General features: G+C 42.6%; 1 protein-coding gene across 2 annotated transcripts in view; it reads right to left on the reverse strand.

Annotated features, from left to right (window-relative positions):
• LOC124612653 (pyrroline-5-carboxylate reductase 1, mitochondrial-like) overlaps positions 1-10,494 on the reverse strand; it is a 174,328-nt gene extending 163,834 nt beyond the window's left edge. For both annotated transcript variants that reach the window (XM_047140965.1, XM_047140964.1), the window contains exon 1: positions 10,344-10,494. In XM_047140965.1, coding sequence (XP_046996921.1) covers positions 10,344-10,413 — 70 coding nt within the window. In that variant the 5' untranslated portion in view covers positions 10,414-10,494. The remainder of the gene's footprint in view (positions 1-10,343) is intronic.
• Between the last annotated feature and the right edge of the window lie 3,107 nt (positions 10,495-13,601).

Consider the following 13,601-nt stretch of genomic DNA (forward strand, 5'->3'; position numbering starts at 1 on the left):
CACCGACCGACATCCATGCATCTCCTGAGTGCAGTACCTAGTGAAGAATGGGCTGCCATTCCCCAAGAAACCTTCTAGCATCAGATTGAACGTGTTTTGGAACGCCGACTTCGTGCCAGGCCTCACCCACCGACATCGATACCTCTCCTCAGTGCAGCATTCCGTGCAGAATGTTCTGCCATTCCCCAACAAACCTTCTAGCACCTGATTGAACGTATGCCTGAGAGAGTGGAAGCTGTCATCAAGGCTAAGAGTGGGCAACGCCGTATTGAATTCCAGCACTACCGATGGAGAGCGTCAAGAACTTGTAAGTCATTTTCAGCTATGTGTCCGGATACTTTTGATCACATAGTGTATGTCGAGGCGACAAATCACTTATAGTCGGAAACCAATCTACAGAAATTGTTCATAAACACATGTCTCTTGGCCACAAGATAAAACTAGGGATAAACAATCAAACTGCACAATATATTTGAGCTGGGCAGAGTTCTGGAACTAAGATGAATCCTTACCAAAAAGGATTTTTTAAATAACCCGAAAGGTGAGGTCTATAATACTTGCATACTAAGATCTGGAAACTATGACTATGGCAAGTGTTCGTAAACAACAGGGCACACAACGAGCCATGGGGCGACAGTTGTTAGGAGTCAGCCTCAGGGATAAGATTCGATCGGAGGGCTTTAGAAGGAGAACGAAGGTAACACACGTTCTGTAGAAAATTGCAAGACTTAAATGGCAACGGGATGGACGCACAGATCGACAAGATTACAGTAAGTGGACCCCTAGAATTGTTCACTGAGACCATCAGACCACGAGAGGTATTCGAAAACCACAAAAGAGAGGGTCTAAATGTGAAGTTTGTGGCTGGAACACGACGATACCAGGTGCCTCAAAAGCGAAGACAGGGGTAACATATTGAGAAGGCCTATATTCGGCAGTGGATTGAGATAGGCTGAAGAAGAAGATGTAAACAAGATAGCGTGGTGGAGTTGTATCAGAAGCAACCTGAGAAATAATTAACTGTAAAGGATCAAAGGATTCTGGCATCCGAGAAACTGTTTGTGAATTGCAGATAACAAGCGAAGGAAGCCGTTGTGCTCGCGCTGTGGTCAGAGGTCAGTTTCTTTGCGTAACCGCGAGCGAGTGGACCCAGTCGTAGTAGTGTGACGTCACGGAAAATGACAGCGGCGAGGTGAATGCGGCAGTGTGCAGCCGCGGCACAGATAACGTGGGACTTTGTCCGAGGGTGAGGGGTGGCCTCCGTCCAGCGCTTGGCGCGCAACCGCGATACGAGAGCACAGCCGGGCAGTGACAATTTCTGCAACGCCCATTAGCGAAAGCGCCGTTATGGTCCAGTGAATAAGGGAAAATTCGGGGAAAAAGTTCGTGTAGTCGCAATTTTTTGTGCAGTTGTAGGAGGGAGTGTCATGAACGACATACAGAAAATCCTGACCGGTGAAGTGTGAGCTGAGAGGGGGGACGGGGGAGGAGCTTTTAGAGATCACTTTTTTATGTTTTTCAAGAATAGCTCAAAAACCGCAGCTTTTTTTAGTAAAAAATTAAACTACATTACATTTACTACCAAAAAAGGACCTGTTAATTTTTCCTCGAGATAAATGGTTTCCATGTTCCAGGGGATGGAGAAATAGTGTTTAATGATATAAAATTAATGTTTATTGTAACATTAAGTGGGTTAAAAGTATGAAATGTATGTATCACCTCTATGTGCAGCAGAACCTTATTAAGGGATAAATCTGTTCTGGGTTAGTAACAAGGTGGAAAGGCAGGGGTGGAGAATAGAAGCGTGAAGGAAGATAGGTCGCCAAATTGTAGTCATGCACTTCCCTCCTTCATAGGTCTGCAAAATGAAGAGAGAGCAGGTTATTCCCCATTCCCTCCACGGCATTACGTCACAAAAAATAACTATAGGGTAGTTCACAAAGTTTTACAGACCCTTCCGCAGCTCGCCTTACGAACCACCGGCAACGTAGTCCGCAGACATGCCCAAGGATGTTTATTTTCCACAGACTGCGTTAACACTACATGGAATACAGATATGAATTATTGATAATACTAACGCATGAAATGGATGTAGACAGAGTCTAAGTAAATCTCTGCACACTGCTATACGCTGCTAGAGGGGAAATTGGTTCTAAGTCTTCCCGTACGGCAGTTGTAGAATTCTTCTGACAATGGCAAGTTCCCCCACCACAAACGCTCCTTGCTTTTCATTTCACAGTAAGACTATACCTCTCCAGAATATCCTATAAAGTTTTCTCATGCGAGTAGACAAAATGAATTCATTGAGCTATTGTCACTCTAATGAGAGTGCTTATTTACTATGGTCGAATGTGCTATTATGCAGAAAAACTCAATAGCTGGAGCTGCCAAATGTCTACCACACTGAAGAGGCTGTCCTAAATGTAACAGGCTGGCAGTAGGTATTCGACAATGTTGATTTCATTGTCTCCAATATCAATGACTGGAACACATTTCACAGCATGAAGCGCTGTAAAATTCATCACCCCAGCCTCAGCTCTCCCAACATCTGAAGAGGCCTAGAGGCTTAAATTAGCTCATTGTGCAACCCAACTTGCAAGATAGACTCTGGATGTGTTCGGTAAGTGGCTCCACTTCAGTGCAAACCACTCCACAAGTCCCTGCAGTTCCTGAATGGAAGAGTTTTATACAGTCTACCAGTTACACATTAACTGTGAGAGAAGTGCAGTAACTTTCTGGCCATTCATTAATTTAGCACTAAGTGACTACAAAACGGTTACATGGCTTTTCAATACGCTTTCAACTAAATACAACAGCAAGGCGCTATATTTACCAATCCAATCCCTTTCTCACCAACACTTCATAGGTCACTGACAACACCACACTTACAAATTAAACATTCCTCAGTCATTGTTTATAGGAACGTATTTTAGGTAGGAGCTCACTTAACAAATGTAAATAAGTACTCAAAAACTGAAAATAACTATGTAAACAGGAGCTCAGTGAAGCTATTTTGTCTACTCTCTTAAGAGAACTGGACAGGAAATGCTGGGGACGTAAAGTCTATCAATAAAGCGAAAAGCGAGTGACGCTCGTGCTGGGGGAAGTCGCCTTTCGCGGAAGAACGCTACATCTGCACACAGAAGGCCTAAGAATCAGTATCCCCTATAGTAGTTTGGTCCAGCGTGCAGAGATTTACGTAGAATCTGTATAAATACTTTTCTTGCATTTGCATTATTAGCAACCCGTATCTGCATTCAACGTAGTGCTAACACACTTTTTGGAAAATATACGCCCCCGGCGGTGTCTGCGGACTGCGTCGCCAGTGATTCATACTTTTAACGAGTTGATGCGCTTTCCAACAACTTTTAATATGCAGTCTCATATTTTAAAGCTGTAATTACTAGGCTATTCAACGTAGTGCTAACACACTTTTTGGAAAATATACGCCCCCGGCGGTGTCTGCGGACTGCGTCGCCAGTGATTCATAAAGAAAGCTGCGGAAGGGTTGGCATAACTTTATAAAACACCCTGCAGTTTTTTCTTTTTTTGTGACGTAGTGGGGTAGAGAGGGTGAGGACTCGCCTGCACGCTCTTCTGCCTGCAGACCTACGAAGGAGGGAAATTCATGACAACGATCCGGCGACCTACCATAATTCACAATTTAACCCTCCAAGCACCCTTTCCCTTCCATTCTTTTGCACCACCGAGAAACAATGTTTCCCTTAATAGGGCTCTACTGCACTTAGATTTGGCACACAAGTGTAATATTTATTCTTAATCCACTTCATTTATCAATAAATATTAATTTTATACGATTAAAACATCCATCTCCTGCAACGCATAAAGTGTTAGTTCCAAAGAAAAAAAACTGGCCACGTGCAAGTAGGATTCGCGTTCTGAGCGTTCGAGACACGCTTAATTATGTATACAGACAGTTCACACATCCCGGGAGTCGAGAATCTCGGCGTCTTTTGCCTGTTATCGACATCGATACTGGCAAGATAACGATCTCCGGAATATCAAGACTTCCGAGAATACTTTGATTTTAAGTTTGAAGTTGGGTAACAAATGACAGTAGAAATATTGTTTCTGTGATATAATCACAAATTAACAATTTTATGATTTTTTTTTTTTTTTTGCTTTAGTTGTACTGTGAAACATTGCTTCTTTCAGATTTCGTGTTTATAGATCAACGGGGAGACACCTTTAGGTTTTAAAGAGTGAGTTTGCAAGTGTTAAAATATGTGATACAAATGGTCGTTTCTTTTGATTGCACTGACTTAGAAGCCTACGTTTTCTATACCGCCAACAGACCATACCCCTTAGTATGTTATACGAATTTCAACTTGATACGTTTATACGTTCTTGAGAAAAAGGAAACCAATGAGGCTTAGTGAAGCGAGCGTTGTAGTGCCATCACAATTCACAACGTAGGCTATACGAACGGTCGGGCGAATAAGCCGGAAGTTCCGTGATAATGATCGAGAAGACAGCTGTTGCCATAAATGCAAATGCAGCATCAGGAAACTGCAGCCACAACCCATGCGAAATGCCGGCCGAAGTGGCCGTGCGGTTCTAGGCGCTGCAGTCTGGAACCGCGAGACCGCTACGGTCGCAGGTTCGAATTCTGCCTCGGGCATGGATGTGTGTGATGTCCTTAGGTTAGTTAGGTTTAACTAGTTCTAAGTTCTAGGGGACTAATGACCTCAGCAGTTGAGTCCCATAGTACTCAGAGCCATTTTGAACCATGCGAAATCATACCGTCCAAGACGGTACAAGCAAGCCTATTTTTATTCGGTTTTTCACAGTATATTGCGACTGCCTATAGCACAGGACGACATCGATTATAAAATTGAGAACTCGAAGAAATATAGACCGGTAAGTCGACGACATTCTACCCCCCGTTTTGTTTCTCTTCATGGCAAGCCACCCTGGGCTTACATTTCAGCAAGATAATGCCCTTCTACACATGGAGAGAGTTTCTACTGCTTGTCGTCGTGCTTGGCAAATACTCCCTTGGCCAGCAATGTCGCCAGATCTTTTCCCAATTGAGAGCGTTTGAACCATTATCGACAGGGCTTTCCAACCAGCTCGGGATTTTTACGATCTAACGCGCCAGTTGTACAGAATATGGCACGATATTCCTCAGAAATACATCCAACAACTCTACTAACCAATGCCAAGCCGAATAAATTCTTGCTCGATGGCCATACATGAACCAACGCGTTATTGACTTCCTCAATTAGTGAAACTCTTTCTCTTGAATAAATCGTCTGAATTTTCTGAAATTGTGGTCATTTCTTCGTCTGAACATGTACAGTACATCACATCTACCGATTTCCATCCCAATCGGATAGTTCCTTCCTGGTGCATCTTTTTTGTCTTCGGGTGCATTTTTTTATGTTTTCTTCCGTTTTGTTTAGTCAAAATCAAGAAAATATGTGTATTTCATTCTGTAAGCAACTCGAAGACGTGGACCGAATGCATGTCTAAAACAACCAGTAGCAAAAAAGTCAATATTGTAATTGACTAGATTCCTTACATGGCGCTGAATTCCATTAGCTAACTTACGAGAAATTTTAGTTCAACTGAGCATAGACGAAAGGTTCAGACACATTTGAAGTATACGGTGCATCATCGCAAGCGGCAAGAGCATTGTAGCTTCGCTGAGTCCATTCATGGTCCAGACAAGAACACGTGTCCGATATAGTAGTCGTGCTCTATTAAACGTTAGGTTAATCTCTTTTAGAGTACAGACGTGGCCATGTATCTTGAGATAATGGCATCAAACCAACGTCCAACCACATCTTGGAATTAATAAAAACCTACTCGTATGCGAAAGATGTGGTACTGCTCTAATTAATCACGATATTTGGCGAATCATCTGCTGTAACTGATCGTTTATTCGAAACGACAACTTCATCTGTCACTGCAGTCTAGGCCTAATCATCCATAGCAGCTTTCGGTGTATACAATTCCAATCATGTTGAAGCTCAGCCACCTACCTCCACAACAGATAACCCCATTCCCACGAGGATGGCCAATCCTTAATCCCAAGCCATAACTTGCAATACGTGTGACTAGCACCATACCACACAGTCCCCAAATACAAACCATCCCGTCCTTCCTCTTTCCTCTAGTAAAACAATCCCCACCGTCTTCTGCCCACTACCTGAGACATTTGTCAGCTTCCCAACAATGTTTCTTCAGAACATCTTTTTCAACATTCCCACACTTTAAATCTGCTACCTTCAAACATATAAAATCAATTTCAATATTCTTCCTCTTCCATCTCCGTGTAAAGAAACCTTGTTGTCAGAATCAGGCACAATTTTTCTTCAGCCTTCGTCTCCACAGTTCAACTGGCTCCTAGTAAAATTCTCACCACCCACAAAATTTCACAACATGAAGCGATAGACACCTCCCACTAAAACAGAACCAGTCAAAGCCCAACCTCCATTCTACACATGAACACAGTCAGCTCTCTCAACAGCCACATACTGACCTCTCCCCCCCCCCCCCCCACTATCAACTGTCAGGCATGCCACCTGCACGTCATCTACTGGGTCATCCATCACCCACAGCAGTCAAAACAGACACGACTCGAATGATGTCAGAAAATATACCCCAAATTCAGTAAAAGGCGAGAAGAGAGGATGTGTGTGTACCTAAAAGTCTCTCTTCGCAACATACGCTGTCTTAAGGGACTTAGCGTTAGTTAATAGATGAGGGCGATAGAGCTGGTTTATTAGTAGGCCTGAAAACCAGTTACAAAATGCTAAAATTACGTGTAGTGAACGCGTAAAAAGAAAATAGCGCAAATTAACAATGAACTTATACAGTTCTTTTGGCGAACTAAACATAGTTTCCAAAACTAAGACTTCAGTCAGTGTGAAACGAAAAGTTTGAAACCAGTTGTAATATCAGCTTTGAGTTAAGGTAGTAGGCTATAAACTCGTGACTGTCAAATCATTAAAAAACTGAGGCTTTTTAAGTGAGGAATGGAGAGGTACATTTTGCGAAACACTAGAGGAGACAGTAAAATAAAGATGTATCAGAGAACAAGCGGATTGGAAGACCCAATTACGATTGCGACAGAAATGAAATGGGTGTGGACAGCAACACGTAGCAGGCGAATGGACGGTTCAAATGGTTCAAATGGCTCTGTTCACTACGGGACTTAACATCTGCGGTCATCAGTCCCCTAGACATCAGTCCCCTAGAACTTAGAACTACTTAAACCTAACTAACCTAAGGACATCACACACATCCATGCCCGAGGTAGGATTCGAACATGCAACCGTAGCAGTCGCGCGGTTCCGTACTGAAGTGCCTAGAACCGGAATGTACGGCACATCGACTGAAGAGACACTAAAAGTTAAGAAAACGGCGAGAACGCAACCAAGCGGAAGATAGGTGACAGTAGAAGGCAAACAGCAACAAAATGGATGAGTATCGCAGAAGATAGTAATGCATGGAGAGCTCTGAAGGAATCTTTTATCCAGCGCTGGTACCATTCTCTAGAATCGAGGTTGTTTCTACACGTTTGTGCTCGGATGTAGGCGCATCGATACTGGCGACAGGAGAAACTTACGCCACCTGTGTTTAGTTAGTTACTTCTCCCAAAGACCAAGTTCATTATAAATGTTATGACGCGGAACTACGCTGATCTTTCCAACTGAAGAAAAATAGAACATTTCGATACAACTACAGAATAAATAAAATAAAAATATTCATGTGGTTACTTATTGGTGACTGACACGCCTTTTTTCTTTAAAATCATTAATAATCTCTTCTCAAAAATTCTTCTGTGGTGTATAATAAGTTGTTAAGGAGAAATAGTTTCAGTCAACATTTAAAACACTTTTGTTATCTGTCAGATATTTCTTTGGGAAGATTGTCAAGGAGCTTTTAGTTGCATATTTCATCCCTTCCCAGACTTTGCGCCAAAGTCCTAGATGAAATTTCAAACCTGTCCGCAATGTTTCACTGAGCGAGTGCGTGCGACATTGTTGGTGGTAATTCATTTGTGGAAGGTCGTCCCTCTACATCAAGTGTTCCCAGACTTTTCCTCTGACGGAACACTCTGTGAATCCTAGTTTTTGATGGAACACTTTGTTTATTTTGAAAGTTAATAATTTCTTTTAAAAAATGAGGCAAACTTGTTTTATCCAGTGATTACCTCAGTTTTAGATCGTAACTAATGACACAGAAATCACAATAAGATTTTAAAAGATAATACTTTCAAAATCTAAAAAGCATTCTTATTAACAGTTTTTTGCGGAGCATTTATTTACTTCCCGCCGGGCAGAATTCTGCCAAACATAGTATGGAAAACTCTGCTCTAGATACTACTCGTGAGCGGAAGAGTGTGCGTTCTAGACTGTCCCCTATCTCCTCTCTCATCACCATCAAAAACGCAAACAAGACGCTAAAATCCCGGTCACAGCCACACACAGATATATACTTGAGAAACAAATATTGCTCGTTACTTGGTGAAGAATCCGTTATTTAACAAAAAAAAATCCTTTTCATCCTTCTATGTCTTTTGACTTTGTTATCTTGCGATGGCGACACCGTACCCAGTCATTCTCCCTTCTGTCGGGCCTGGTAGTAAAGTGGTAGAACAGGTGCCTGGTAACAGTAAGGCCGCAGGTCGAACCCCGGAAAGCTTTTAGTGTCCTTTTAACATGGCCTTCTCCTCTCAGTGACGTTAAAATTCGCCGAGAATTATACGTGCTTCGGATTCCACGTTAAACTGTAGGTCCCCTTTTCCAGGTAGAATTAATGTCTTAGGTAAGGGACATGCAAGTCGCCACATGGGATCCAGGCCGTTCAGGCAGCGAAATTATCATTATTATTACATCCTCTCCTCTCACTATATAAGTAATTGTTTTGAAACATTTCGTAATGTATGTCGTTTCCTTGTACAAAGAACAGCCGTATGGCTACTGCAAGCAAAACTGAGATACATTGCTAATGAAACAGAACAAAAACAACCTCAGAATGTACAGTAACTGGTTTAAATTAATCAGTTGTACACCCAACAATACGGCCTTATTATTTCACGAAGAGGATAACATATATTGTCATCCCCTCTTCCAATTATACAAGTAACTGTTCCAATACATTCCATTATGTATGTCGTTTCTTTGAAGAACATCCGTACATTTGCTACCAGAAAAATTGAGAAGCATTGTCAGACAGAACAGAACTCAATCTCAGTCTATACAGTAACTAGTTTAAAGATAATCAGCTAAACTTAAAGGAAAATAAACTTGAGAATGAAATTTTTAGGCCAGGTGCTCCGACACTTAAACTGTTGTGTGTAAATTTTGACTCTAAAGTCTAATTTGGAATCATCTCACAGACTCTGTATGTATTAACTACCAACGGTCACATACTTGAGTTAACTTGGAGTATAAGTGAGTGAGAACGTGTCGTTCGACTCGTACCATTAGTTTTCCATAGCCATGTAACATGCTGCATAGTGTTATGAGATAGCTCTTCTGGGACAAAAAAGATGAACAAAACAGAAGAAAGCGGTAAGGTGCTTGCAGACATCTTAAAAAGAGTGTATCCGGCGGGCCTCTTTTCGAAAACTAAGTGCTATGACAGTTTGCTCAGTATTTATACTCAATTACCTACTATACGCAAGAGAAAATCAGCACAACTACAAAGTAATACACGTCACAATCGAATCATTGAGGATTTAATAAAACTCAAACACAGCTTCGAATTAAACGTTTCAATTCTCTACGTTTCCAGGCATAGATTGTGCCATAAAAGATTTTCAAAAATTTAATGCAAAACTGATTTTAAAAAAGTGGTGACATGCGAGCCAGGAATTCCAAGACTTTCGAGAATGATTTAATTTCGAGTTTGAAGTCAGATAACAATCGACAAAAAATATTTTTTCGTATGGTATAATTAGAAATTAACAGTTTTTTTTAATTTTTTTCCTTTGGTTGTAGCGTGAAACCTTGCTTTTTGGCAAATTCCATAATTCTACGTCAATTGTAACTACCTGTCGGTTTTGATGTCTGAGTCTGCGATCATCGAATATGTGAGATAAATGGCCGTATCTTTTGATTGCTTTGATATAGAAGATTTATTTTCTTACATCGTCAAGGGACCGTAGGTATTAACATAGGACACAAATTTCAATTTCATACGTCTACCTGTTCCTGAGAAAAAGGATTTTGAACAGTCGAACAGACAGACCTCTAAGGGTTACGTTGTTACCCGTGGCACTGCGTATTGTTTACTTTGTGCAAACTTTAGAAATCGATACCGATTGCATTTATAGTGCTCCAAAATGAAAGAATAAATTAAATTACCTGCTGCAAGGAAGCCGTTGGCGAGCGCATGCGCCATCTTTCCGGCGCCCAAGAACCCGAGGCGCAGCATGCTGTCCGCTGGCTGTTACTGCCCCTGGCCACTGCCTGCTGGCTACTGCTGGCGCTCTGCAGATAGACCGCTATCGCACACTGCCGCAGCCACAGGCGCCGGCCGCGTCTGTCGCAACTAAGCCTTTTGTTTACTTCATATTCATAGTGACCTACACTAACGTGACGTTCACAAGTTTCAAGGACGGTGCTTTCATCGAAGAGACGGATATTTCTATGACTTTCCTATTCGTCACGTTTCGGCGAAGTGACTCATTGATGCTTCGCGCCTTTCAGAGGAATCCACTCGACTAGAAGCCCGGAAGTGTCTAAGCGCAGTCAGATACACAGATGATTAGTTTTAAAGAAATCTACGGTGTCTTTCAAAATATGAAATATTCATATACAGGGTGCTCAAAAACATGTGTCCAATACTTTGAGAGGTGTTAGTACTCATCGAAACAAGAAAAATAAGTCCAATAAACATGGATCCGAAAATGTGCACTTTCCGAGATAAACGCGTGTTTATACGAACGGCTGCCCGACGCTTCGTTGCGGTTATTAATAACACAGTCGTTGCGCTGGCGCTCCGTTAAATGTGTCGTCAGGGTATTGTGTTGGCTTACTCACAGTACTCTGCCTACCATTAGATGATCTGCTGTCATTTGTGTGGTTCGAGTCGTGTTGTGCGCTACGTCAGTTTTCGTCGTGTTTGTGTGCCTTATTGTGCAGTACTGTCAACCCTGTTGTTGTTAGAAGAGGAAGCCTACTACTCGACAAATGAAATGGCGGATATGATCAGTCTGTTATGATTTAACAAATGGACATAGCCTACGAGGCTTTGCCTTCTACGTTAAAAAAATTTCTCTGATAAGCTGTTCGGCAGACTTGTCCAGCGTCTGAGGGACGTAGGTACCATTGCACCTCGGAAACTGACAGAGGTAGGCCCCACACAGTTCGTACGCCTGACATGGAGGAGCGTGTGCTACATACAGTGGAAGAAACCCCTGGGATCAGTGTGCGACGATTAGCAGCAGCAGAAGGCGTGTCTAACTCTCTTATTTGGGGGCAGTGTATGAACAATTGCTGCACCAATATCATCTACAGCGTGTTCAGGCCCTAAGGTCACAGGATCATCATGGCAGACGGCGATTCTGTTAACGGCTGTTGCGCGGATCCACTATTCACATCCAAGAGTTTATTTACCGATGAGGCAGGGTTCACAAGAGATAGTGTTGTGAATTTCCATAACCAGCATGTGTGGTCAGATGTAAATCCTCAAACAATTCAGGAAAGAGGGCACCAACACAGACACTCAACGAATGGGCACGCGTACTTGGCTATAGATTATTAGGCCATACGTGCTACGACATTATCTGGACTTCTTCATTAATGGGTGTATTGCCTACTTTGCTGGAGGCTGTGCCATTCCAACAACAAACACAAGTATAGTTCATGCTTCATTGTGCACCAGCACACTTTCATCACAAAGTCCGTGAACATCTAATACAGACATTTTAGGACCGCTGGATTGGTCGGCTGAAGGAAGCGGGCGGGGGGGGGGGGGGGGGGGGGGGGGGGGGGAACACGCCTTACCTGCTCGTTCCTGAATGCGTGCCAGCAGGTACAACAACAACCGGTACACTTCAAAGGGTGCTTCATGCCTTACGCCGAAGGGCAGAGAGTTACATTGTCATGAATGGACGCCACGTAGAACGACTGTGCACACTTGTTGATTACAGGAAACTACTACTCAACAAAGTATTCGACACTTTTCTTTGAACACCGTGTATATGTATTACACAATATGTCTTTCATAACGCCAAGATCCTGCATTAAATTCCAGAACCCTCTGCAGTACCTCATGGAGCGAGGTGACGTTGTTGATTGTGACCCATCCATCGGTGTGGCAGTTAAGCCAATGTATATATAGCGTGAGTCGACAGAAATATGAATTGAGTGTAGGTTAAGCAACAAGGAAAATTCGTTATCGGACTGCAAGCGTGAATTATTATTATTGAGAACTAAGTTATTGCGGGGATTAAAAAATAATACGAAATCTCTCTGAATGTTTTGAGGCCTGTGGATGCTCGACGGTAGGTGCAGGAGTGACAATTGATCCTGAACATAAGCAAACGAACGTACCAGTGATCCCTCCGTCAGTGCGTAAGTTGAGCCAACGTATGGCTTGAGTCGACAGAAATATGAAATGAGTGTAGGTCAAAAAAAAAAAGTTCAAATGTGTGTGAAATCTTATGGGACTTAACTGCTAAGGTCATCAGTCCCTAAGCTTACACACTACGTAACCTAAATTATCCTAAGGACAAACACACACACCCATGCCCGAGGGAGGACTCGAGCCTCCGCCGGGACCAGCCGCACAGTCCACGACTGTAGCGCCCAAGACCGCTCGGCTAATCCCGCGCGGCTGAGTGTAGGTTAAGTAACAAGGAAAATTCGTTATGACATTGCAAGGAAACTGTGAAGCGTGAATTATTATTATTAAGAACTAAGTTATCGTGTTATTAGAAAATAATACAAAATCTCTCTGAATGTTTTGAGACCTATGGGTGATCGATGATTGGTGCAGGGAGTGACGATTGACACTGAACATAAGTAAACGAACGTACCAGTCTTGAGCGGGAAAAGAGTGCCGTCACAGTTCGATTCACTATTGGCAATGAATCAACCGTAAATTGCCTACTAGTAACCATTAGCAGCAACCTAAAGTGCAACGATCATACAAAACTAGTTTTAGGAAAAGCAGACGAATGCATGACATTCCGTAGAAGAATCCTAAGATAGTTTAACTCACCGACGACAAAAGTCATTTCGTGAGACATCTGTGAGAGGAAGTAACATGTTACCAGACTCTTCTTGGAAAGTAAGTCCTCGGATTTTCAGCAGAAAATCTCTCCGTGATGCACAGCATCCCTGTCGTAGCGTCTGTCACACAGTATTGAAGAATCGCTCGAAAGCCACTTCTCCCGTACATGAACTAAATATCTTTAATATTGCCGCAGAAGAAGGTGAGTAGCACCGTGGTGTAATGGTTATGATACGAAACTGTTCATTATGGCTCGAACTCGGGTTTCTCGCCCCGTAAACGGCGTCTCTGTCGTGGCCTGATGGGAGCCACTGTTCGTTGATAATGTGCGCTATCACAAGTTCCAATACTCAGCGCTCCACCAGAATGTCTCGTAGAAGGAG

This window comes from Schistocerca americana, chromosome 4 (genome assembly GCF_021461395.2).
Source record: "Schistocerca americana isolate TAMUIC-IGC-003095 chromosome 4, iqSchAmer2.1, whole genome shotgun sequence".
Lineage (NCBI taxonomy): Eukaryota > Metazoa > Arthropoda > Insecta > Orthoptera > Acrididae > Schistocerca > Schistocerca americana.